A 27,282-nucleotide genomic window follows, 5' to 3' on the forward strand; every position below is an offset into this window, starting at 1 on the left:
CCCCTTTTGATTGAGAATGCGAATTGATGTATATCTACGAATTGCAATAATAAAATTAAGGTCACAAATAATCAATAATAATGAACAAAAGAGAATCAAATAAAATAACATAAGCTTGAATGTAACAATTAATAAATCATAGGACCAACCTAGGATCTTTGTGATTCCTGAACCGGCCTATGAGGTTTCGGAGCTGAAAAATACAAAAGAATATAAAAATTAAAATTTATTAAACTACAAAGTTTGTGAGGGCCATGAATTTGAACTAACAAGGCATCATTAATAAGCATGATTTCAAAAGTTCATTTTATTCATAAGTAAGACTTCTATAGTGCAACTACGACATAAGAAGGCTTGGACACTATAATGCAAAAGTCGACCTCGAACTAGGGAAACCACTGGGAGATCGATTGCAGCAGGATCAATAAAATAAAAGAAAAAGCTAAATAACTAAAACTGACCTGTTTACATATGAAAGAACATCATCAAAGTATAGGAAAGAAGAAGAAAGGAATATAGAAGGGGGGATAGGATCAGCTATCTCAGCCCATCATCGGGCTTCTCACCCATGGTATCTCACCGTTGCCGCATCTCACAGCTTCATCAATAACTCTTTTTCTTCAATCTCTGTCCCTTTTCTGCTCAGCCACATACATGAAATTATAATAAAGCAACCCAATCCTAATATAAGTAAGAAACTAATTAATAAAACCCATAAAATAGAAACTAGACTCTAACTAGGATTCCTAACAGAACTAAGATTCCCAATTAGGATTACAACTCAAATATGAAACTAAATAAGTGTCTGATAATAAAAATAACACCTAAATCAACTCCTCTAAGCCAACAGTCCATATCAGCCCCAAATCACTGTTCATGCAAACAGTATCATGAGGTACTGTTCACGTGAACAATAACCGTTTTTTTTTCTTTGGTCTTCTTCATGCTTCAATCTACATCACACTATGACAGCTTCGGAGTTCCTCCATCACAGAATTCTGAATTCTAGCCCATCTCATCCAACCAGACCTTCCCGATCAATAATGATCTCCTTTTGGTTTGGACATAAAATATTAAAACTTAGTCCACAGATTCATAACCATAATATACAATCAAAATAGCAACTGTTCACTAAACCACGCAACAAAATACTGAGTGAAGTGGATGGTCAGGTTTGATTAAGTGCCTTGCCTGGCCCGCGAAGTGACGAAATAGCGATGCAACTAACCACTTTGATATATAAAATGATCAGCTGCTGAAGTTTCTTCTTCTTTCTTCTTCTCCTTTTTTTTTTGGGGGGGGGGGGGGCTAATGAGGGTGTCCGGACCTTCAGCCCGACTAGTCCCCCTGGCAGGCGCATACCCCCTCCCCCTTTTCTTCTTCTTCTTCGTAGATTCTGGTTTATATCATTTTGCTAGATGGTATCAGAGACATGAAGAAGAAGAAGAAAATTAATATATTCCCTAGTTAATCCAATATAAAAGAAGAACAAGGTTTCTGATGTTTTGATGGTGCCTTGGTCTTCTACTGTGATATTAATGTTTTTTTTTTTTTAACCCCGAAGGACCCGGGCTGGCCCTTAGAATTTTATTAAAATCAGAATCAGTCAAAAAGAACAAATACAAGGGGGGGGGGGGATATTTCCGCCTTACCCCAACCTGAACAAGCAAAAAACACACACTCAAAGAAGAGTCTCACTCCCTTACAAAACCCACAAAGGCACCTACTGCTTTCTCAGAATTGGAAGACCAGAAACATCCTCACGCAATATCCACTTGAGCTCCAAAGGAAAATTAGAGTCAACGCTAAAAAGAGAGTTAGTTGCCGATTCACATGCGTAATTTGCCAACCAGTCCACTGCCCTGTTTCCTTCTCTAAAAGAAAAAGAAATCATCGGGCAAAGTGCATCCATCAAGGCCAACATCTCGTGGAACCAATACCAAACTTTCCAAGTTTTGCACCCTCTCTTGGAAATACAATGAACAACCATGTTAGAGTCTGAATTCACATGAAAAGCCCTGAAGTCCATCCCCACGCAAAGTTTGAGACCATCCCTCATCGCTCTAAATTCCGCATTGGAGTGAGTACACTCCCCATAGAAGTTGGCAAATGTGCTGTGATATTGCTGTCTATTGGAGAAAAGGTGTTATTCATACCTATGTGCAAAGTCTTCAGTCGCGGGATACTCTTCAGCTTGTTTTGCCCTTGTTGGTTTTCCCTGTTTTTTTGGCGGTAGCATCAGCCCCATAGTACTGGGTTGATCTCTTCCAACACTCCTTTTCCTATCAGATTTTGGGAATCAACTCCCTTCTCTAGGGTGATTCATACCTTAGAGACTCAGACCCGAAGTTTCCATGTAGTGGGAGGTTAAGTTCAATCCCAGTTCTGGTTCTGAGTTCTACCGATAGGTTTGGTTTCAGCATCCTCCTCTTCTTGATTGTTGTTTGGGCTGATATTTGCGTGCCTGCAAGAGGCTTCCTCAAGATCGATCTTCCTTTAAAATTTCAACGAAGGATTGCTGAAGGAGTTCTCTCCTTCGAAGTTCACTGGTTTCCACCTCTGGTTCACGCTGGAGATCTAGCTGTCGGATTACCACCAATTTTTTCTGTCATATTTATTTGACTGATCACTATACTTGGTCAAGAGATCTTCCAGATCGGATTAGTTTTTCATGGATTTCTTGGTAACCTGCTAATTTGGTGTGCATGCTATATATAGTGCAAACCAACCGTTGGATCAACTCAATATTTTGAGGATTATTGCTATTGTCTGCAAAGAGCAGTTAACCAGAATTAGGGAGACATCATGCTCTCTCATTACTATTTTTCCCTGTTTTTGTCCTGCATTCAAATTCTTTATCTACTTTGATCTGATCCGTTGCTACTATTGATGCTATTGCGGGCTGCGGCTGCTCTTGATTAAGGGATTTATGTGCTGCACATCCTTCGTGATGCTGGTTATTGCTGTCATATGATGTTGGATTATCCTTTGGTGTTCTCCCATGTCCACGTGTAGTGCTACACATGAGTGGGAGATTGGAAATTATTATCTGAGATGTTTAAAGATTATTATTACACATGAGTGGGAGATTAGAGATTATTATCTGAGATGTTTAAAGATTATTATTATCTATTTGTGTCATCTGCTTGCATCTTCAGCAACAATTTTATCTTATAAAGATGGTTACTTGTTTACAGCAACCTTGTACTGTTACTTGTGGTTCCCAGCAACCTTATGTTGTGTTATTGGGGTTTGCAGTAACCTATGCTGCACTTTTATCAGTGGTTCGCAGCAACCTTTGTTGTACTTTTACCAATGGTTCGCATCAACCTATGTTTCACTTTTATCTGTCTTCTTTGTGAAGATTACTACTTGCCTTTCTTGAGAATAACTTATGACGATGTTGTTGCTGCTATGATATTTTGGATTGCGGTTGGTATTCTCTGCTGTTCATTTTGTTCGTTGCTATCTGGATTTATTCGACACAGGATTTTCTCTACTATTGCTACTGATGACTGATGGTGCTTGAGTTGGTATTGCTAGCAAAATGTTCTCACTGTGCTCACTAGCGTCTACGACGGCTGTATATGTTCAATACTGGTTCTGCTGTTAATATCTATTCTTCTTGTTCCTCTATTCTTGTTGTTCCAAGCTAGAGCATTTTGATATATATATATAGACACACTCCAGCTTGAGGGGGAGTGTTAAGAGTGTGATGTGAGGAGAGTAATGTGTACCGTGAAATAATGGGATAATGGTGAATTGTAATCTGCTTTAAATTGTTATTTCCTTTTCTAGTTATTCCTCTTTATTATAATTAGACTTAGATTCTAAGTAGGATTCCTACTAAGAGTTGATGACTTAATATTATATAAATCTGAGGCTAGACCATGATAGCATGTTCTATTCCCATCGCGTTCTAGCTCTCTCCCCCTCTTCTCAGTCTCCTTTGAATTGTCCTCTGCATAGTTGTCAAGGCATCGCCTAGGCGCCTTGATCGACTTGGGCGCCTTGAACGCCTACTTGGTGTCGCCCTGATTTTTTACTCTCTCCGACACCTTGGGTTGCCTAGACGCCGTGACAACTATGGTCCTCTGTTTCTCTCTCTCGGTTCTCTTCTTCTTCTTCTTCTTCTCTTCTCTTCTTCATAAATTCTTGTTTATTTGATTTTGCTAAAGTCAGTATTATCGTTGGATCAATGGCACGGACCAACTTATTAAAAGGCCATGATCAGTGGAACAGTTTTGACTCCTGATTTGCTAATAACTACCATAGTTGTCATGGCGATTAGGCGACCCAAGGCGTTGGAGAGGGAAAAAAAGTAAGCGACACCAAGTAGACGCCCAAGTCATCCAAAGCGCCTGGACGCCTTGACAATTATGATAACTACTATTTGGATGATCAAGAAAAAGGCACTACAGCCACTTAAATAGCATGAGTATAAACAGAAATTGGTAGGTTGATATCCCCAGGTCACTAGTTAGTTGAAGACCAAAAAAAAATCCGCAAAACCAATTTCTCAACATGGGTTTTTGTGGATAGAACTGAATGTCAAGAGAATAAACAGGTCAGAGTTTAATTTTGTGATGCAGCCCCTATAACCCTAATTCTAATTAAGAAATTTAGATTCGTAGGAGCTGCCGAGTATGGGCGAAGATTAGGATAGAATCACGGATTTAAGAAAAAATATAAATTCTGAAATCTGGACAGACTACAATACGTAGAGAAGGAATAATAATATGGGAAAGAATACAAATAAAAGAAAAGAAAGAAATTGGTTTCAGACGCAGAACAGAAGTAGAAAAGAAGACAGAAAACAGAGTACTAAAAGAAGAATTAGAGAGGAAGAAGCTGACATGCTATATGCTGAAGAAGATCTGCAATAAATTTTTCATGAAGAAAAAAAAAAAGGTCTGTAACAGAGGCCTGCAAATCTGCAATAGTAACTTGAAGAAAAGATAGGAATAGGAGTGTCAATGGGCCGGGCCTGGCCTAAACCCTAACCCAACCCTAAGGGCCTTAACCTAAACCCAAACCCAACCCAACCCTGCCATGGCCTAAGATACCCTCAACCCAACCCGACCCTGCCAGGGTTTTCCCTAGCCCAACCGACCCTGATTGACCCTGATTGGGTCGAGCAGGGCCGGGTTGGCCCTGATTGACCCTAGCATGTAAGCAACTTTTTCTTTTATTTTTGCACTCTAGGCTGCGTCTTCTTGTAGCCACATCATTCATCTAATCCTTCTATCCATCATCTCAAGTTGGTTGTATTTTGACTTAAATTATTTAATTTCTTTATTTTTTTTCTTTGTTTTATATGCTACAATTCCAATTTTTTCTATTTCGGCAACCAATTTCCTTGTACATCTAAGAGTGGAGAACCGGATGTGTTACAAAAACGGTCGGAATACCAAGCAGGGTAATTGTGTCTCTCTTTCCCCATAGAAGAGTGTAAGATTTCCTGGCTGGGCATAGAAGAGGGTTAGATCGGGGGGGGGGGGGGGACCACATACTAGTTGAGGGCAGTGATAGTTTAGGAGTAATTTAAAAAATACTAATCGAGAGAGAAAACTTAGATTTGTATCAAACTCAAATCAGAGGAGGGGTTAGGATTATATGGATTAGACAATAAATACTGAAACAGGTCTGAAAACAGAGTATGCCACAGGTTTATTTAAACTGAAATTAAACTTTGATTAGCTCTTACCTGTAGTTGGGAATAAAACAGGAAGTGAAGGACAATATGCTCTCTTGAAATCAGAAGATAAACACCAGTACAAAAATTGAAGCTATAGATCAGAAGTTAATCATAAACCAGGGCTGGCAGCAGAAGGGGGAAAGAAGCCTATCGCAGGCTAGGGTATCTCACCCATTCTGACTCTCATAGATTCTCAAGGCTAAACAACACTCAAAACTTCAATCCATTCCAACGTGAGAGGCTGAACAGCCCTTACATCATATTTATAAAGTTCAAATCAGAGAAAGAAAATGATAGACTCAACCGCTCAAGAGAAGAAGAGGACTAAGAAGAAGAGGAGAAAATAATACAGATTTTGTGAACTTCAGCTTCCACTCTCCTGCTTCAATGCTTCACGCCAAACTGAACTTCAGGCCTTCAGCCTCCACCCTCTAGTGGCGCCCTTAGCCCCTTACTCAGTTACTCCCTTCCCTTAGCGATTAGGATGAAAAGGGTTTTTTTTAATTTAGTCATTTAGGGTTTTACTTTTGCTTTTTAATTAATTATATTAATATATTAATAGCTATATATAAAATTTAGGGTTTGTCTTTTGCTTTTTAATACTTATAATATAATATTAATACAGGGCCGGGCTGGGCCGGGCCGGGCTCAGCCCGAGGCCTGAACCCTACCCGACCCTGCCGGGGCCAGACTATTACTAAACCCAATCCCGCCCTTCGGGCTGAAAAATCACAGGGCCGGGCTCAGGGAGGGTTCGGGCCGGCCGGGCTTTTTTGACACCCCTAATATGGAATAGAAAAGAAGAAAGAGAGAGAGGCACTCAAACACATCACTGCACAAACAAAATTTTATGTCTCAATTCATCAATCTCAGATAGTGCATTACAACCTTTAATTAGACTAAAAAAAATTTTAAAAAAAATACTGATGGACTTTGGACTCTTATCAAACCAAATTCTAATCTAAGACTCCAAATAACAGAAACTTCTATTAACCCAAAACTAATCATATGACACCCTAATGGACCCCACATTTAACTCTCTAATCTCATATACAACCCTTGTACTATACTTTTGGGCCTTATGTTAGAGCCCATTACAATAAAAAATATTAAAAACAAAAGCCCAGATGCAATTACTATACAAACAGGGCTATTCAAATACTGAAATCTGGATAGACTACGATAGATAATAATAATATGGGGCATAATAGGAGAAAGGAATATAGAAGAAGAATTTGTTTCAGATGTAGAACAGTACTAGAGAAGGTGATAGAAAAAAGAGTAAGAAAAAAGAACCATACGAGAGAAAGAAAATAACCTGTTATATGCTGGAGGAATGCAATAAATGGCCTGCGATAGTAACTTGAAGAGAAGGGAAAAAAAGAAGAAGAGAATGGGAGATCAATAGGGAAGAGAAAAAGGGAGGGGGGGGGGGGGGAAGAGGCACTCAAACACTCTAATTTACTAACAAAATTTAATTTCTCAACTCATCAATCCTGGATAGGAAGTTATAATCTTTAAATAGAGATTCCAAAAGGATAAAAACAAAATAGCAACGGCCCTGGGCACTTGCTAAACCATATTTTAATCTGAGACTCCAAATAATAAAAACTTTTATTAATTTGATATTAAACCAATTAACCATACAACAACCTAATGGACCTACTTGTGGCACTTATATTTGAAACCATTACAATTAAAATATTAAAAATAGAAGTCCAAACCAAACTACTATCAAAACAAAATTCTTTGCCTTTGACTGTGCTGACGAAATCTTAGGGCATAAAGCATACATTTTACCACATTGGACAGAGTTAGTTTGGTGTTTTCTTGTGTTTTTCAGATTTCGGGTTATTCTGGACTATCGGGAGCTGCATGTCCCAAGTTACACGTAAAGTTGCCATTTTTCCTTCCATGGCTGTAAAGAGGACTAAATTTAGAGCAAGTTGGACGTGACGGAACGCAAGTACGCATTCGTCTAGCCCACCGTACAGTTGATTATTCTTTTCAGCCCAAGAAAGGATAATGGGTCAGAAAGGAGCTGTAGTGCAAGCCCATAGTTAGTCTACCACTGCCCAAGGACATTTTTGACATTATAGAAGATATTTCTAAGCAATGGTGGAGATCTACTTCAAGTACAGGGCCGTTTCGGCAATTTTGCATTCTTGAAGAGAGAGAAGGGCTGTTACCCACATGGAGGGGACCCATATTGCCATTAGATTCCATTAATTTTGAAGGCCTACAAGGTGTCCACGATTTTTATGGGCTGCATTTAATGCCCCACGATTTTTAGAGGACACATTGGGGATTTTGTTATTTGGTTGAGTGGAATCCTAGTCATCACACTCTCTCTCTCCTCCAACTTTTCAAGGGCATTCCTGGAATTTCACTTGGGATAGATTTATTTTGAAAGATATTTTCTCATCTATAGAAGGTTGAAAAATCAAAGATGCTTTGATTTTATTGCTTGGAGAAGATATCTACAAAGAAAAGGAAGCACAAGTTAGAATTAGAAATTTACTAATGTAGTCCTAGAATAGGAATTAATCCCACTAGGAACCAAGTAGAACCAAGCTTAGGGTAAGCCTGCTGTTTAGGGCTGATTAGGGGCTGTTTTAGGGCAAAATTAGGGTTTAGGATGAGAATTTGGGAATGGGGTTTATAGGGTTTTAATCTGCAGGTTTAGAGGGTCATTATGATATAAAAATATCTGGATTTGGTTAGGTTTCAAAATTCTGCAGATTTAGGGTTAGGGTTTCGGGTTTTGTAATGAGGAAAAACAACTAAAATTATGGTTTAAAGTAGGATTTAGGGGCAGGGGTTAAGGTCGACTGTTAGAGGGGCTAGGGGGAAGATTCGGTTGCAATATGGAAGGTTTCTGATGGCTGAATGTGTCCCAGCAGAAAATTAGGGTTTTTAGGGTCAATGGAGAAGAGGGATCTTAGGGTTTGGAAGGACAGAATGGGCAGCAGCTAGGGTCGAGTGGAGATGGTGATGAGGGGAAGTTATGGTCCAAATCTGATCAGATTCCAATGGAGGAGCAGATCTGAATCAGAGTTTAGAGTCTTCTAGGGTTTATGAAAATAGGACAGAAGAGAAAAGGAATTGATTGGGGAAGGGAAGAAAGGATAAACAGAAAATAATAAATTCAAACTCACTCTCGAATCCTCTAACAGCAGTTTGAATGGTTGAAGGATGAAGCCACCTTCGAAGATAGAAGATCCTCCCAGCCGTCACGGCGTAAGGAGTCAACCGGATTCCACCAGTCCCTTTCCACCTTGATAGAACCACAAGAATGCACACTCAACAGAGCAACATTCAACAGAGCAGGGCAACAACTATGGCAGCAAACAAAAAGCTTTTCATTAATCAAATTCGTGTTCCAGGCTTTGCCCCCTTACAACCTTATATAAAAGACTCAAAAATAAACTTCTACTCTAAAAAGGAAAGGCCTAACCCAATCCCTAACCTATTAGATAACTTAAACTGATTAGGAAACTAAAATAGACTCAAAATAGAGTCCTAATGACTTAAAAACAACTTAAACTACTTAAAATAAAGAAGATTTCCTACTAGCCAATAGGATATAAGAACCTCTTAGCCAATAGGATCACTTCACTTAAATTAGACCAATTGAACCAATTGGATGCAACCAATTCTAAACCGGTTCAATCTAAAAATAGGAAAATAAACTAAGTATTAGGCTAACCCCGTATGCAACCTATATGCCCCTAGTTTAGGCTCATTAAAGTGGCCTAATACATAAAAAACCCTTGGGAACAAAGGCCCAACATGTATATAACCCAACCCTAGGCCTATTTCTAAAGAAATAAGCCCTATTTGGTGATCATTCTGCATCAACTCTCCCCAACTTGAAAAAATTCGTCCTCGAATTTTGTAGTGATGAGGGGGAATCAACATGTGACCAGCAGCTTTGACCATCCCCAAACAGAATTCCGGTGAAGCAGGAACATTGGGGATAAAATCTCCAAGGCGTGGAGCTTTCTCTTCGAAGAACCATGGTGGCAGAACAAACTCTATGTGTTCGCTTTCTGAATCAGCAGCAACTGTCAATGTCTCGTCCATAGAGTCTTCAGCGTTAGCAACCTTCTCATCTAATGCATGAGACACAAGCTTCACCTCTTCAAGAACAGCATCTTGAAGGTCCTTGCCTTCCTGTGGAGTATTCTCAACCACCTCTTCATCTTCTGCTGTTTCCGCTTTGTCTTCCTTGATTTCTTCGACATTGACCACTTCAGTAGGGTCTTCTACATGTTGACTGTCCATCTTTGAAGCTATAGGGGTTGTCACGTTCTTTTCATCACAATTATCTGCCACTTCAGATTTATTTTCAACTTCCTTTGGCAATGAAAATATGTGATCTCTATACCTGTCTGTGTCTTCTCTGGAACCTCTGAGTCTATCCCTGTAATCTCTGGTAGGGGTTACTCTTTGTTCTCCCAATCGTTGCAACCTATCCAGGATGGCTTCATATGCAGCCCTTTGTTCAGCAGCAAATTTCTGGAACAATTCCAACATAGTAGCCATAGGATCTGTTGATGGACTTACTACTTGATTACCATGCTGTTCCATGGCTTTGATACCAAAATAATGTAGTCCTAGAATAGGAATTAATCCCACTAGGAACCAAGTAGAACCAAGCTTAGGGTAAGCCTGCTGTTTAGGGCTGATTAGGGGCTGTTTTAGGGCAAAATTAGGGTTTAGGATGAGAATTTGGGAATGGGGTTTATAGGGTTTTAATCTGCAGGTTTAGAGGGTCATTATGATATAAAAATATCTGGATTTGGTTAGGTTTCAAAATTCTGCAGATTTAGGGTTAGGGTTTCGGGTTTTGTAATGAGGAAAAACAACTAAAATTATGGTTTAAAGTAGGATTTAGGGGCAGGGGTTAAGGTCGACTGTTAGAGGGGCTAGGGGGAAGATTCGGTTGCAATATGGAAGGTTTCTGATGGCTGAATGTGTCCCAGCAGAAAATTAGGGTTTTTAGGGTCATTGGAGAAGAGGGATCTTAGGGTTTGGAAGGACAGAATGGGCAGCAGCTAGGGTCGAGTGGAGATGGTGATGAGGGGAAGTTATGGTCCAAATCTGATCAGATTCCAATGGAGGAGCAGATCTGAATCAGAGTTTAGAGTCTTCTAGGGTTTATGAAAATAGGACAGAAGAGAAAAGGAATTGATTGGGGAAGGGAAGAAAGGATAAACAGAAAATAATAAATTCAAACTCACTCTCGAATCCTCTAACAGCAGTTTGAATGGTTGAAGGATGAAGCCACCTTCGAAGAAAGAAGATCCTCCCAGCCGTCACGGCGTAAGGAGTCAACCGGATTCCACCAGTCCCTTTCCACCTTGATAGAACCACAAGAATGCACACTCAACAGAGCAACACTCAACAGAGCAGGGCAACAACTATGGCAGCAAACAAAAAGCTTTTCATTAATCAAATTCGTGTTCCAGGCTTTGCCCCCTTACAACCTTATATAAAAGACTCAAAAATAAACTTCTACTCTAAAAAGGAAAGGCCTAACCCAATCCCTAACCTATTAGATAACTTAAACTGATTAGGAAACTAAAATAGACTCAAAATAGAGTCCTAATGACTTAAAAACAACTTAAACTACTTAAAATAAAGAAGATTTCCTACTAGCCAATAGGATATAAGAACCTCTTAGCCAATAGGATCACTTCACTTAAATTAGACCAATTGAACCAATTGGATGCAACCAATTCTAAACCGGTTCAATCTAAAAATAGGAAAATAAACTAAGTATTGGGCTAATCCCGTATGCAACCTATATGCCCCTAGTTTAGGCTCATTAAAGTGGCCTAATACATAAAAAACCCTTGGGAACAAAGGCCCAACATGTATATAACCCAACCCTAGGCCTATTTCTAAAGAAATAAGCCCTATTTGGTGATCATTCTGCATCATTTACTTTTCTAGAAATAGAAGGTTTATATAAACAATATTCTTTTCTCTCCCTCTTTTTATTTTTTTTCTTTTTTCTTGGGATTCAAGGCAATGTAAAGGAGGAAGGAGAACAGAATATTCTCTTTTCTTAGGGAATATTTCTCCTATAATTCCCTCTTCTCTCTTCTCCCCTTTCCCCTATAAATACCCCCTACCTCTTTTGTAAATTTTGCTCATTCACTTAGTGAAATTTCTTCTCTTCTTCTCCTTCTAATTTGTGATTTTTGTCTTTTCTAAGTTCTAGTTTGCTTTTTTTATTTTCATCTAATGGTTATAATAGGTTTAGTTTATGCTTTAATTTCAATTTAAGTCTTCAATTGGGTTGTAATTTCTTAATTCTAGTTTAGGTTTTAAGCCTTCTAGTCTAAGTTCTTAAGTTGATGACAAGACTTGAAAATTTAGAAGAGGATGCCATGGTAAGTTTATGCAAGTATTCAAGCTTTTCAATTACATTCATGCAAGCACATCCAGGTTTTACTATCTAAACTCTCAATCTCATTCTCCATCTCCTCTATCTCTCTCTATCTTCTTCTTCTTCTCCCTCTATTTCTTTTATTTTAATTTTATATGGTTGTGGTTTGTGGATGCATTTTTATTCCCTTATTTCTTTTTATGTAGTTAGTATGTATGGCTGCATTTTTATTCCTTTCAATTCGCTTTAGTTTAATAGGTTAGATGCTCATGTGTTAGGACGCCGATTTAATCCCTTAATTTTGTTAGATGCTTATGAGTTAGGATGCATTGATTTTCGTTAGTTTAATTAGTTTAATTTAACACTTTAATTTGATTCACTTTGCATTACTTTTAAATTAGTTAAATAGAGTGGCGTATATCTCCTCGTGTTCGACCCGTAGCTACGATTGACCCATACATTTGCGGTTTTATTATAACTCAAACAGACTGCATTATTTGGATCTGACCTAACTTATAATCAGGTCCAACGCCTAGATCATAATGGTGATATTTGCTCCAAGTTAAATCAAAGAATAAATCATTCCACCAAATGCAACATATCTACAGTAATTCGGAGAAGTAGGAGTGTCAGACTTGGACTGGTAACCCTAAACCAACCAACTCATAATTAGGCTGTAAATGCGTTTGCAAGTTTACAAAACTTTGCAGACCTGATACTAAAAAATAACAGTCAGGATTATTCCGATCTCCCAGTTCCAAAATGCATGTCAGCTCCCAGTTCAATCTGGATGGGCTGACCCAACCCATACACAGATCGATTTTAGGTATAGATTTTTTTTTTTTAATAAAAAGACAAAAAGAAATGTGGGGAAAGGTATCATAGTAAATTTATGCAATTGTAGAGCTCTAATAGTTAGAGATTATGATGGAAGTACATACCATTAGGGTTCCCCTGCTCATAGAAACTTCGGAAAAGAGAGATGGCTTCTGATGCCATAACTGCTCCAGTGCATTTAAAAGCCTTCCCTTGTGAAGACCGACTGCTGTCAGAACAAAAATCTTTATAGAAGTGAAGCATAAAAATGGTATAAATGTACACTAAAATACAGACTTTTAAAATACACCTCTAAAAAGGGACAAGTTTCCGAGGCTTATAGATTACTGTACACATATTATTAGCCTTAAATTATGTGATGAATGTTACAGATTTAGTAAAGATAAGTTTTATCAATAGATAGTTTCTGATGCTTTCAGGTTATATTGGATTTTAAAACTTTGGATTGAAAAGGTATATATATAATCATACAAGCCCCCAATTCAGGCATCAGAAAAGGAATGAAAAAAAGTGTACACACAAAACTAGACAACCAAGGGAGATGTGACAAAGTAGGACAAAAGAAAACAGCAAGAAGAAATTGAAGAGAGAAGAGGCAGTTGATAGAACAAGAAGAAGATGAGGTAGAGAGGGAGACTATCGATTAAAAGAAAGGTTACCCCCCCCCCACCAGTAGCAACAAGATTTATAACAACTTCACAATAGTCAACCTTACAAGTATACCCTTGGCTTATGTACACCCTCATATTAAAATAGTAACATATAAGACTAAAATACCCCTATGGTAGACAATAGCTAATAAACAGAAACTATAACTAATAAACACTAATAACAAGAAACTTTCACACAATATTCTTAACACTCATCCTCAAGCTGGAACAAATATATTCCCTATGCCCCAGCTTGGAATAACTAGAATAGAAATAACCATCACTTCCACACTAGAACAGATGAAACCATTGTAGAAGCCAATGGACAGCAAACAACAGAACTGCAAGAAAAAAAATTTCCAGTCGCAGCAGAAACAAAAGAACCGCAAAAAAGAGAAACCTCCAATTGCAGCACCACATAGTAATATCAGGCACCAGCAGCAACAACCGAAAAAAGAAAATCTTCATAACAAAAAAAAAACAGATAACAATATGTTGGAAATGTGACCATCGAATCCACATTTGTGTGGATTAAATAAATTAATTTGTATAATTTAATTATAGGCCTTGGTATTCCTTAGGTTCCAGGGAACAAGTGCGAGTGTACATACAATGTGGACATTGAACTGGATCTCACGAGAATTTCGCATGAGAGTTACAATCAGTTGATTTGGAATGCAATTCTATCAGCAGTGTACGGTCGGTCCCTTAATCTGAGGGGTCCTTATCGGTGTAGTTACGAATAGTAAGTTTTGGATCATATCAACGGTTAATGTCTCCCTTGACTCTATATTGGTGTATCGGATTCACAGCATTTGGCCATATTCGAAAGAGATGCTCAACATGGAATCCACTACCCTAATTGGAAAAATATCGAAGAGAGAGAATGTCTAAAATAATTAGACACAAATCCGGGTCTGGTAGCATTTTGGTAAATTGTTTGCAAAGTTTTCAAAACTAATATAATTTATTAAAATTTATTTTTAGAAACAATTTTGAAAAATGTTTTTACTGGTCCAATCAGAATTACAGAATCTCTGAAATAAAATTTCAATAGATTGGGATTCCCAACTAAATAGGGTCAGCTACATTTAACATTAAGAACTTCACTTAACACCATACATTTAGCGTTAAGGGAAAAAAAATTAACCAACCTGAAAAGGTTGTCTGAGCTATTTGAATGTAATGACAAGATTGATCCACAACCCCCAAACTTATCATTAGAACAGCCATAATATACTGCCTTCATTCCTGAAGGAATAACAATAAAACATGTTATAAACAAGTCATTCATGCATTTATCTTAGGAAGAAAATTATTTTTGCGATCCAATATGGTTAGATGAGCAAACCAAGTATTGATAACGCTGTAGCACACATTATACATGGTTCACATGTAACATAGAGGTCACATCTTAAAAACTTCTGTGCAACTTCTGATGCTGATAGTCCATTACGTTGCCACTGTTCAAGAAGAACATCGATGGCTTCCATCTCTGCATGTCTTGTAGCCTGCAAACATACAATCAGTACCAAACATGAGTTCTATAAGGTATGAAACCTAAGAACTATATTTAAAAGAGATAATATGAAAATACTTCATAACTTATCATAATATTTAAAAGGGATAATATGAAAATAAAATACAATGTAGAAAAAAAAATAATGTCCCTTGAAATTTTCTTTTCGGAGGGAGGGGGTGTTGGATAACCTAGAGGAAGGGCGAATAGGTTATCACTAGTGGAATTTGCCTCTTTTTGATTTGTTACAATATTATGTGAATTTCTAAATGAAGCGGAATGATAAATACAACTAATTCACAATGACAAGCACACAAGATAGAGACACCGATTTTATAATGATTCGATTCCTTGAGTCTACGTCTACTCCTCTCAAGAACACCTTGAGAGTTCTACTAGTATTTCCCTTTCAATAAAATAGGTAGGGAAATTCACCTTTACAAATCTTTTTAAGGATAAGAGGATCCTTTACAAATCTATTTAAAGGATGAGAGGGTCCTTGCACTAATCTAAGTCCAATCTGGACTAGTGCAAAAGTACAATGCTCTATACAAGAGTTCTATCAACTCAAGAGCACATCACAATTACAATTAATAATAGAGATTGAAAGATATTACCTATCAAGGTGTGTAACCAAGACTACTTGTGTGAGTGCAATGTGATATACAATGATGCACTTTAAGTCTCCTTGATCACTTCTCTTGAAGATAATAAATTGGTGAGAAAGTGTGTGATGCAGGTTTATCATCAAACTGGGCTTCTTTCCCTAAAGATACGTTTAAGATTGGGTTATAGACATGTTAGGCCTTTGGTCCCATGGGTTTTCTATGTAATAGACCACTTTTATGGGCCTAAAGTTGGGGTACATAAGTTGCATATGGGATTAGCCCTATACTTAGTGTATTTTCATGTTTTTAGTGTTTTAAATTGAACTAGTTGAACCACTAGTTCAATTTAAGTAATTTTAGAATATTCTTATAGGATAGAATCTTCCTAAGTTAAGTTATATTTTAAGGTCCACACCTCTACATGAATTTTAGAGAGGGAGTGTTTTGTATTTAGATTTTAGACTTAGCCAAGGATTGGGGATTTCCTATTCCTAGGCTGCATAGGAATTTAGACCTTTGCCCAATATAAATAAAGAACAACTGGGGCTCCTCTTTACCTCACTGTTTTATGAAATTTCACTCTTGCAAGCTGATGCAATTGTTCTTCTATTGAAGATTTGTTTTGTGTGTGATCAAAGCTGGAGGGATAGGTATGTCACACCGGGTGGTTCGTTGGTGGGATTGGTGTCTGATCCAATAGCCACTCTGCGGTGTGAAGCCCGAGTGGTTCTCTTCAAGTTCTAATTTCAAGTTCAAGTTCCAAGATCCAATTTTTATTCAAGCTACTGCCATTACAAGCTGCTGCCGATTACTCCCTGCTACTGCAAGTAAGTGTGACAGCATCCCCATCCCCTTACTTCTTCTTCTCATTCTCTACAATCCAACCCTAATCTTCCCCTTTTAGTTTTTACTGTTTTCCACACACTAAATCCTGTTCAGACCTAACCCTCCATCAGAATTACATCAAATTCAAACCACAGCACCTCCAGCATACCCCCTCCACTCGATCCATATTGCTGCTCCCATCCAGTCCTCTAAACTCTAGATTCCACCACTCCTCCATTAACCCGAAAACCCTAAATTCCTGTCCAGCACCACCCAGCCATCATCAAACCCTCAAACCTTGGCCGAGTGACCCTCTCTACACTTGGAGAACTCGACCTGAAGCCCTTGCCCAAATTCCCCCTCTAACCCTAAATCCCCTCACTTCACTTTTCTCAAAAACCCGAAACCCGAAACCCTAACTTGCTGCCATTCTAGTTTTCACACTTCTGCTTATCAAACTATCACTGGACCTCACTGATAACCTCCCCAACATAACCATCACTTCAAACCCTAACCTAACCCTAACCCTAACCCTAATTTTGACCTAAATCCCTATTCTGCCCCAATCGAACTGTTTGTTCATAGCAGATCCTGTAGTACTGGTTCCTAGTTGGTCTCCTTCCAACCTAGGACTACATTAAGTGGTATCAAAGCCATGGATGATCATGGTCAGCCCTTACCATCAGCCTCCATCGACCTTATGACAAAAGTTCTTGAGATGCTGCAGCAGGACAGGCTGAATAGAATGTTATGTCTGCTGAACAGCAGAATATTAATAGTAGGCTGCAACTCATTGAGCAATGACAAGTTACTTCTGTTAGAGACAGCAATCTGCCCATGGAAGAGGACAGATATCAAGTGCAATCCCAAGTCCATCGACCTCATTGAAGACACAGGGAAGACATGGACAGATACAGGGATGACAGAGGCAGGCATAGAGAAGACAGATATAGAGAGGACAGGTATGGGGACGACAGAGAAGATAGAGATTGACAGAGAACTCCAGAGAACCGTATGAGTTTTGAAGACCATATTAGGTCTTACTTTAATGTTGACAATGGTGCTCCTTGTCGAAGATATGATGATGTTCAGAAGGTCAAGATGGAATTGAAGGAATTCAAAGGCAACCATGAACCCTAGGTATTTTACGATTGGTTAGTTGCATTGGATGACTACTTTGATTGGTTTGATCTACCTGAGGATTAGAAGAAAAAAAAACAAGCACATACTAAGCTAGTGGGTTCTGCCCGTGAGTGGTGGAGAACTACTGAGGGTAACATGGAATACGATGGTAATGCACCCACTACTTCTCCAATCGATCCTTTGTGATGTTGTTTCTCTATTGATCAATACAAATGCTGTGAAGAATCCTTCGAAGGCTGCAATCAATCCCCAAACACTCCAAGTTTGTTGCTGCTACTGCTGTTGTACCCATCGATTGAAGACCTTTGCTGCTCTTGCGAGTCGTCTCTCTGCTGCAACATCAGAGTGGGATATCTCCACATTCCTTGATCAACACCTGCAAAGTGTTGGAGCATCACCTCACTCCATCACCCCCTCCATATTCACAAACTTTCTATTTTCATTCCCCCTTCATAACTTCACTTCCATCAAAATTACACCAAACTTGCTGCAGATCACCTACTCCACAAGGCCTCCACTCGATACTCATTGGAGCCCAAAAAAAGTGTTGGTTTGTGAGATAACCCTTAACCTTCTATTTTGGTGTTACTGCCATATCTTCCAATTCAATCATCATAATCAAGTGAGACTTTCAGCAGTGCTTCTACTCCATACAAGCACCAATCGACCCTGAGTTCAAGGTTCAAGAACTCGTCTCAAGCACAGGTTTCGACCTAGCCAAAAAGCGAGTTGGGGTAATTTTTTTTTTTTAACTCGATGGCTGGTTTCGGTGAGTTTTAGACCCAGTTTAGTCCTAAAAGTTGGTATACAGCCTATTTTGGGCCATTTAAACACAATGACACTATTAGATTTTGAAAAATCAAAGTTCAAATAGGAGTTTCACTTACTGGAAACCAGGACAAACACTTATTTATACCTAATATCATTAAGTAAATGAAATACAAAGACAAAGTAAATGTTTTTGTATTTGTATTTCATTTTTTGTAGTTGTATTTCATTTACTTAAGATATTATTCATAAATAAGCAAATACCCCTATTTGAATCCAATAAAAATTGTTAAAAAAATCAAATTCCAAAAGAATAAAAAGTCAACCCCCCCCCCCCGGGTTCAAGAACAAAAATTGGATTTTCAACGGTAAGTGAAATTTTCAACTTTCTAATGTTGGGACTTTTTTCAAATCTAAAAATTTCATAAATCTTAATATGGTAAAACATTGTTAAAAACCAAAAGTGCGGTAATATATTCACTTGTTTGGATGCCAAAAAAAATATTTTCATTCAGAGAGATTTTAACAGCATTCGCACACACCAAATTAAGTTTGACCAGTACATAACTCCTTCAATATAAATCAGATTTAAGCAATCTTGGATTTGTTGGAAACCAATGTTTTACATACAGAAAAGAACTAGTGGAGGTGATGAGAGAGAGAGAGAGAGAAAGAGAGAGCTTTATGTCTTACATACAAAAGAGAGAAAGAATAGAAATATGAAGTATGAAGAATAAAAGGGAAAGGGAGAAACAAAAGTGAAATTGTTGGGGTGACTCTTCATCAACGAAAATAGATGAGGAAGACGCTGCTGCCATTGTTTCTGGTAGCCACTGGGGATAGTGCTTGATGCATTGTTGACAATGCAAAACCGTAACTCTCTTGAATGCATGTTTTTCTCAAGTAAACCTTTTGTATCGATTCCAAAGAAGGGTTCTTTTTTAACAAGGATTTTGAATGTTAGATCCCTCTATATCGTTTATGTTTGAGGCACTCCAAACATAATATTTGGAATATGGGAAACCACTGTGGTAAATTTCCTAAATACAAGGAAGCTTGAGCACACTTTAACCCCCTTCCTCAACCCTCCCCCCCAAGGGGGCAATAAGAAACAAATTACATGTATTCGCATGAAGACGCAATGCAATTGTACTTGCCAATGGGAGATTGCCCAAGTAAAAAAAAAATAACTACTATATAGAGTAAACATTCTAGCTTGGGTTTCTAGGTTAGTAGGTTGCGATGTCAAACTCCTTGTATCTGTATTCAGCACCAACATGCATGTTCTTCTCCATGTTACTTGTTAACTACAGTTTGCATTGCCAATAAGAAAAGAAAAAAGTTAATTGATATTAGTTGTTGGTTTGCAAGATTATTTTCAGAGGTTGGAAAAGCAAGTGACTGAGTAGTTTGTGATCAGTTGATTTAGTTCTACAACTTCAGAAGAAACAACATAAAGGAAATAAGGACATAAAATAGAGACCAGACGAGACCAAGCACATACATTTCGTGTCTCAACAGTTTGGTTTCTCCCTGAAGCAATGACCTTTCCATCCTCAACAACCACACAACTGCTCAATGTAATTTAAAGGTCACATTAGGAACAGTCCAGAGACATATAAATGGGAAATCATCAAAAAACAAGATAGTAATATAATTTTGGGATGTATAATACTCAGACAGGTTGAAAAAAGAGAATACTTAAGATAAAATGCTACATATTCATCATATCTATAGTTATCAATAAATAGGATTAAGCATAGTTGTCACGGTGTCTAGGCAACCCAAGGCTTTGGGAGGTGGCCTAGACACAAGGCAACGCCAACAAGGTGCCTGTCTAGACGAAAAAGGCATCCACCTAGGAGACAGGGTGACCAAGGCGCCAGAACACCAAGGCATTGCGTAGGTGCCTTCCTTGACAACTACGGGATTATAATTTGAGTCCAATCAAAATCCAGTCCAACTTGAGAGGATTCAACATCTAGAATTCTGATGCAGAGTCTTCCTCTGTTTTATCAATCTGAAGGGGGATATAATTCCAAAAAGTGGTTTTAGGTCTGGTTCTAGGGCCTTGATATGAACTTCATAAGTAATTAATAATGAATAATAGAAATACCTAAACACTACATTTAAAATCCCTAACTTAACCATAAATTCAAAGCAACCATTGGAACCAAAAACTGACCTGCAAGACCCTTCATTTCTGAATAAATAAGCATTTCAGTGATCATTGACCAACCATCAAATGAGGGGATTGGAAAATGAGCAGTGCTGGTGCATCTTAGAATGGTATATTCAGTATTGATATGTTAGCTACTACAGTCCATCACATTGCATGGAATTTGTTGACCTTATTGATGCTTGTAATTGCAAGTTGCAACATCATCTAGATCTATCTCATGATGCAGTCGATGGATTTCATAGAAATATTAGAGGGGTTGCACGGACCAACATCCATTGATCCCTTCCCCTTTCTTCATACTTCTATTTTAAATTTATTTCTTCAAACAATCAGGTGAGTTCTTTGCTCTTCAGTACCCTGTGGCGCCCTGTTTTCTGATTACATTTCTGGTAGTTTATATCTGTCATATCTCTCTAGTTTTTGGTTTAATTAGCCTTTGATTTGATGAATAAGATTCTGAAATAATATTCTAATAGTTTCCGATCAGAATACTGAGCTTAGATAGTCAATCTTCTAGTTATCTCATAGTCTCACCCGTGCTCTATTTTCCCACCGGTACTAGGACCTGTCTATCGCACTCACAAGCTGACCTCTGATTCCTGAGCTTCTGACCAGCTCACAGTCCTCATTAAGAAGGCTAACTGACTGGAGCTTTAACACCAGCAGAATGGTTCCTATTGAGTTATTAATTTTTTCTTCTAGTTTTCCTATTCTGAAATTTTCTAGTTCACTGATTTTATTTTGCAAGTTTCTGCTCTATTTGTTCTCTATTATTCTCTGTTGATAGAGATCAATCTAGCAGATCCCATCCCTTGGGTCCCTATAATTAGACGAAAGATACAAGATTTTTCATCATTTGGAAACTTAAAAGGGTTTGTGAGGAAAGTAGTTTGATAAAAATTCTATTCATGCCAAAATTCTATCATCACGTAAGAACAGTAAGTATTAACAGCTCTTCCATAACTTAATCCAACATTTCAGCATAAAATTAGTCATAAACAATCAGATTTAGATACATCCAAAAGGTGAAAGAATCTGTCTATGAGCTGTACACACAACAAGACAACCCAAATAAAAGCACTAATAAAAAAAGCAACTGAAAAGGAACCACACCATGAAGAATTTCCTTCATAGAGTTGGTTTCCTTTCAATTTTTCGTCCTAAGGTAGGCAATAAGAGAACAAACGAAAGGAAGACAATATGTCAAATAAATCAACAGACAAAGGGCAAAATGTTTCCTACGGCTATGGGAAAAGTCAAAAAGTAAATTCCATGTGCAGAAGAAGATATCTTGCAAGAAGATGTAAAGAACATGAAAAGGTTGGGATATATAATCTCCCAATGGCAATGTTCCCTGAAAGATGATGGATGTACAGAAAAAAGAAACAGTAGAAAAGAGTTAATGATGCTAGGTTTACCCAACAGGCACTTCGAAGGTGTCCAAGGCCAGTTTTGCCTAACAAAACAATAAAGAAGCAGGAAGTCAGAACAGTACTAACTTCAGTATAAGGTAATTGTTGAAAGATTTTAATTAAGATTTTTCTAAGACTTACACAGTACCATATTAGACACACAGTTTCTATCCAACCCTTCTAGAACTTGTTTCAACCAAAACAGTATTGATTCAGCAGAACTAATCTTAACTTTTACTTGGCCAAGGATCAGAAGAAATAGCCATACTTGAGTCAAGCATGACATTTGAATATCCAAAATCATGATGGTTCTTTTTTTCTCCCAGCTCCCCCCCCCCCCAAAAAAAATACATATATTAAGGAAAACTTGTAAGCTACTTCTGCCCATACAATTTACATGTGCGAGAATTAATGCATAGGTACAAGTTCACTGCAGCTCCAACAAACTTAGAACTGACACAAAAGAACTAGTTAGCCAGTTCTAAGCTATTGCTTTCTTATGTTCGCAGAAAGATGTTATTGATGTTAAATATACATATCAACTACCTATAAACAAGGTAAATATGTTAAAAATATTGATTACTACCAGCTGACCGGAATAACATGTCAATGAATTGCCAGAAGTGGGCACCAACGGAGGAGAAAAGTGAAGTGAATTTTTTTTTTTGGTGAATAAAAATTCATCACCAAAACCCCAGAGGGGAGGGAAAGAAGGGGGGAGCGGAATATACAGGGGAACAGGGGGAACTATACAAGCCTCAAGGCCTAGGAAGCCGGGCTATGAGACTGCAAACGAAAAGAATCAAGGCCCCAGGTAACAACAATATGCCTGTTCCTTGGGGAGTCTATAAGAGAGCCATGGGGAGCATGTTAAGTCTAAAGCTGACATCGAAGAAGATGGCTTTCCAAATCAAGTCAATACACCGGGAGTTGGAGGTCCATCTTTGAAGATTCTGCCCCATCCAAATATGAGAGATAGCAGGCCCGAACACAAGCTTGCAGGCAATATCACAGATAGAGCTACCTGAAAAGGACATATCCAGCCATAACCACTCCCAAGCAAAGCATAGGGGATGCCTATTTTGGGACCAAATGGACTCTAAAGCTTTCTTCCAAATATTGGAGGCTAGAGGGCAAGAAAAGAAAAGGTGGTCGACGTCCTCAACACCATTCCAGTGCAAATGATACAGGAAGGAGAGACAGGGATATGGTGGAGAAGGAAAAAGATTGGGTCGGGAGGCAAAGGTTAAAGGTTCTCCAGACATTAAAGGAGTATCGAGGGATGTGGCCTTTGAACCAAACTAATTTGTGCCAAAGAACGGAAGGGCCATGCGGTCTAACAAAATCCCAAGCAGAGCGGGAGCTAAAAATACCATTAAGGGAGGGGAGCCAAATGACTTTGTCGGAATGAAAGGGATGGGGCAGGGGGGGGGAGAGGCCTAGACTTGAGTGAGACCAGGGGGAAAAGGGAAGGGAGGGGACCAAGATCCATTGGAGATGATTGAGGAGAGGGGCAGATTTAGGGATACCAGTAGAGTAGACCTAACGGGCACCTAAGAGGCTGTAAAGAACACCTAAGGGATGCCAAGGATCGAGCCAGAGGGATGTGGAGGTCCCATCAGCGATCATAGAGGAGGTGGCTCTAAGGGCTAATGGACGGAGGAGAAGGATTTTGCACCAGACCCATGACGGGTTTGCAGGTTGGTTGGCAGTCCAGATTGGAGTTATTTTTTAGGAGGTAGGAATAGACCCAATTGTCCCAGATTGAGTCCTACTTGGTGGAGATTTTCCAGATTAACTTAAGAAGACTTGAAATATTAAAATCGCGGATTCTGCGAATACCAAGGCCTCCTTCCGATTTGGGACGGCAGGTAGCTGCCAAGCTAATCGGGTGGAGAAAATTGGAAGACTCTTTTCCTTTCCATAAGAAAGCACAGAAGAGAGATTCCATAGCTTTGATTGTGGCTTTTGTGAGCCCATAGATACCGCACTAGTAGATGTAAGAAGATTGGAGGACAGATTTAATCAACACTATCCTACCCGACAGAATTTCAAACTCAGACAGAAATAAATTCATTAGCTAATGAAAAAATTGCCTGCATATATGCATACAGCAAAAGAAAATAGATATTTCATTACTTAAGTTCATAGAGGAGCTTGCAGGAATAACGTAATCATAATGTTCTTTCACTTCGTAAATCAGTCTAAAATCAAGCTGGTAATTTTTATGTTAATTAAAATGAAGTTACAGTATAGGTGATCAGACAGGCTTGAAGAACATGATAGAGAAGCAAACTTTCCACCTCACATAAAAAAAAGGTCCTCCATCCTTTCCTTCCTATTTCAGTGAGCCCCCAACTGGGACAGTACCGCTTTTGGCAATGATTTACCAAGGTTTTACACACCTAGAATTGTTTTGGTTAATTCAAGCTAAACTAATCCCCCCCCCCCCCAACCAAAAAACAATGAAAAAAGTAAAGAAAATCAATACAGAAAAGGGAAATCCACTTGGCAATTTGGTTTTCACACAAAATGTAACAAGGTTTACAATAATATGAGTAGCTGAGTTAGGAGCATCGAATGACAAATTGAATCAAATAGGTCATGCTGGCATCCAAATATAACCGGTAATTATTCATGAGGAAGTTGAGGAAGCGATATATAACACATTGCTTAGGATTTTCCTCAGAAGTCAAACCAAATACGTAAATTCATTTTTTATTGATGCTTCCATATTTTTCATTCAGGACAGAAGTTGTTGGACTTGAATTCCAAAGTTTACGAAAGCTGTGGATAAGCCAACAGAAAGAGACAGAGAAAGAGAGAGAAATGCCAACACAAAAAAAATAAGGAACAATGAAGCAGACGAGCTGTGACAATTTTCTGTCAGCAAATTGGCTAGAACAGATACTATAAACATCCTGGACCAGCAGAACTGGGGGACTCTCCATATTTCTTTACAGGTTGTTGGCTAATGATCATAATATCCAATTGCAATGGAAATCGTAAATGCCAATTATGGCATAACTTCTTACACTCGATAATAGGGGTTGGAATTTACGAAACGCATTGCACGTGCAACGAAAAAAAGAAGAAAGTAGTGCACTCTAGGTCAAGGTTCAATATTTCAGTTTGGCTGGGATTTCAACATTGGTCGAAACCGAAATATTCCACCAAAATATACCACCGAAATAGCCAAAATGGACATCTCATAATGAATCACCTTGCTATCAAATTTCTTGATTTTGAATCACCTTCTTTCACAGATTTACATAAACATCGGATATCTCAGAATGAAGTTCCAATATTGGAACAGGATTGTTTGGTTCAACAGGTGCATCCCCCATCACAGCTTTACAGTTTGGAGAGCTTTCACCTGCTGCCTCCCTACACAATCATTCTCATTGAGCAGCAGATTCCCTCCCCCCCCCCCTAGCTGCTGCCTTTGCTGGAATGCGACGGAGGATGTGGATCATTATTTCTTTGATTGCCCTGTCTCTTCCTCAGTATGGAAAGGCCTCCTCTCCAAGTGCTGGCCCAGAAGAAGAAGAATCCTGCCTTTCGCCAAAGAGTGGATTTGGGTAGATATGTCATTCGCTGGGAAGACATGTTGTGATGCGGTTGGTAAGCTGGCGTTTGGTGCAGCTATCCACCACATTTGATAAGAGCGTACAGATGGACCCCTAAGTCCAGGTTGTTTCAGCAGATCTAGGACTCCATCCAATTTGAAGTCGAAGCTAAGATTGATGCTGCTCCCTCTTCATGTGCTGCCACCCCTAGTTGCCTCCTCATAGTTGCCTCTTAGCACCTATCCCCAAGGTACTAAAACTCGGGTCTCAGTACCAACTCGACTCTTGGAAAAACCGAGACGAGTCAAGATCTCGCTGAGTTGGTGCATTTTTTTTTTTTCAACTCGAAGCCTCAACTTTGGGTCAACCTGAGATCTGGACCCGAGATCCGAGATCTCGCTGAGATATGTCGAGTTTTGTCCAATTAGGTAAGGTATTTAAAAGGTAGGTGGGTTAAAATAATGGGTCGAAACCGAGATCCAATCGAGATCCGAGATATTGCACTTTTGAGACTCATAGGCAGTCTCGTCTTGGCTTTTTCAAAAACCGAGAAACTCGACTAGATCTCGCGAGTTCTCGAACTATGCCTATCCCCTTCTATTCTTCAGGCCGCTGCCTCCCCTTTTGTAAAGGCTTGGCCTTGTATATTGTATTCTACTTTTTTCTCCTCTTGTTAATGAATTATCTATTCACCCCTGAAAAAAATTTCCACCATTTGACTCTTGAATCTTGATTAAAATCAACATGGTATCTTGGTGTGCAAACTCACAGTATTATGGATATTATCTTGTGATGGCAACAGATTATTTGCAGAAAGGATGAATTTCATTAGGTAAACAATTCCCCAAGAAAGCAACCAATGCTTAAATTGCAATGGAACATCAAGCACATATTGCTTAAGGTCCTCCACCTAAACACCATGGCCCCATTTTATGAAATAAAAGATCAAGTGAAAATGATAAAGTATTGTACAAACATATGTATAGAGGAAGAATATATATATATATATATACTATCACACACGCACAAACCCACCGGGGGGGGAGTAGAAGACTTTCAGAACTTCTAAAGTTTCACTGGAGAAATTCTTGAACCCCAAACACACCATTTAGCCCCATCATCAATAGCCAGAAGTTAATAATGGCACGCTAAACATTTCATTCATGGGCCAGACATAGACTCTACCATTGCAAGAAACTTCAAAAACCACGTTTCAAATTTTAATCTACAAAGCTACTGCACGTCTAAGTCCATGTAAGCACAGTACAGGACCACAAATCATAGACTTCATCACTTACCAATTCAAGTCCAGACTTCCTATTTCTAGTTAAGATTGTTAGATTAAAAGATAGTTTACACATTACCTGCTGTATAGCAAGCTCCATAAATGCAAGTGAAGGAGGTTGAATGTCTCCCTCTGATGCCATCTGAAAAGCAGCATGAAAAAGCAAATATGAATGAAGAATCTATCAGAATTTTTTTTTATTTTTTTTTTGGTTGGGAGGGGGGTTATCTAATGTATAAGCGAGGCTTGGATCTAATAAATCCAATTAATTCTGCATTATTGGAATAAAATTTTCATCTAATCTAATGTACTAGGACACCTAACTGGAAAAGAAGAGTCTGGAACCCATGTACTTCTTCAACAATTAACTGACTTAAACAATGAAC

General features: G+C 38.6%; 1 protein-coding gene across 1 annotated transcript; it reads right to left on the reverse strand.

The window, feature by feature from the left end:
- Nucleotides 1-148: 148 nt before the first annotated feature.
- LOC122667096 (tRNA-specific adenosine deaminase TAD2) lies at nt 149-27,071 on the reverse strand. Its single transcript, XM_043863290.1, has 7 exons — nt 26,976-27,071; nt 22,049-22,086; nt 19,953-20,019; nt 14,937-15,096; nt 14,740-14,836; nt 13,040-13,143; nt 149-193 (listed from the first exon to the last, which is right to left on the reverse strand). Exons 1-7 carry the CDS (start codon nt 27,036-27,038, stop codon nt 150-152), a joined length of 573 nt encoding a protein of 190 aa, XP_043719225.1. The 5' UTR covers nt 27,039-27,071; the 3' UTR covers nt 149.
- Between the last annotated feature and the right edge of the window lie 211 nt (nt 27,072-27,282).

Source organism: Telopea speciosissima, chromosome 7, assembly GCF_018873765.1.
Source record: "Telopea speciosissima isolate NSW1024214 ecotype Mountain lineage chromosome 7, Tspe_v1, whole genome shotgun sequence".
NCBI lineage: Eukaryota > Viridiplantae > Streptophyta > Magnoliopsida > Proteales > Proteaceae > Telopea > Telopea speciosissima.

Excerpts from the sequence above, each read along its gene's own strand:
- LOC122667096 (XM_043863290.1), bottom strand. The coding sequence starts at position 27,038 with ATGGCATCAGAGGGAGACATTCAACCTCCTTCACTTGCATTTATGGAG. Across the intron at positions 20,020-22,048 it reads ACCTTCGAAGTGCCTGTTGG|TTGTGTGGTTGTTGAGGATG; the intron begins GTAAACCTAGCA and ends TACATTGAGCAG. Across the intron at positions 194-13,039 it reads TGAGCAGGGGAACCCTAATG|CTCCGAAACCTCATAGGCCG; the intron begins GTATGTACTTCC and ends TGTATTTTTCAG.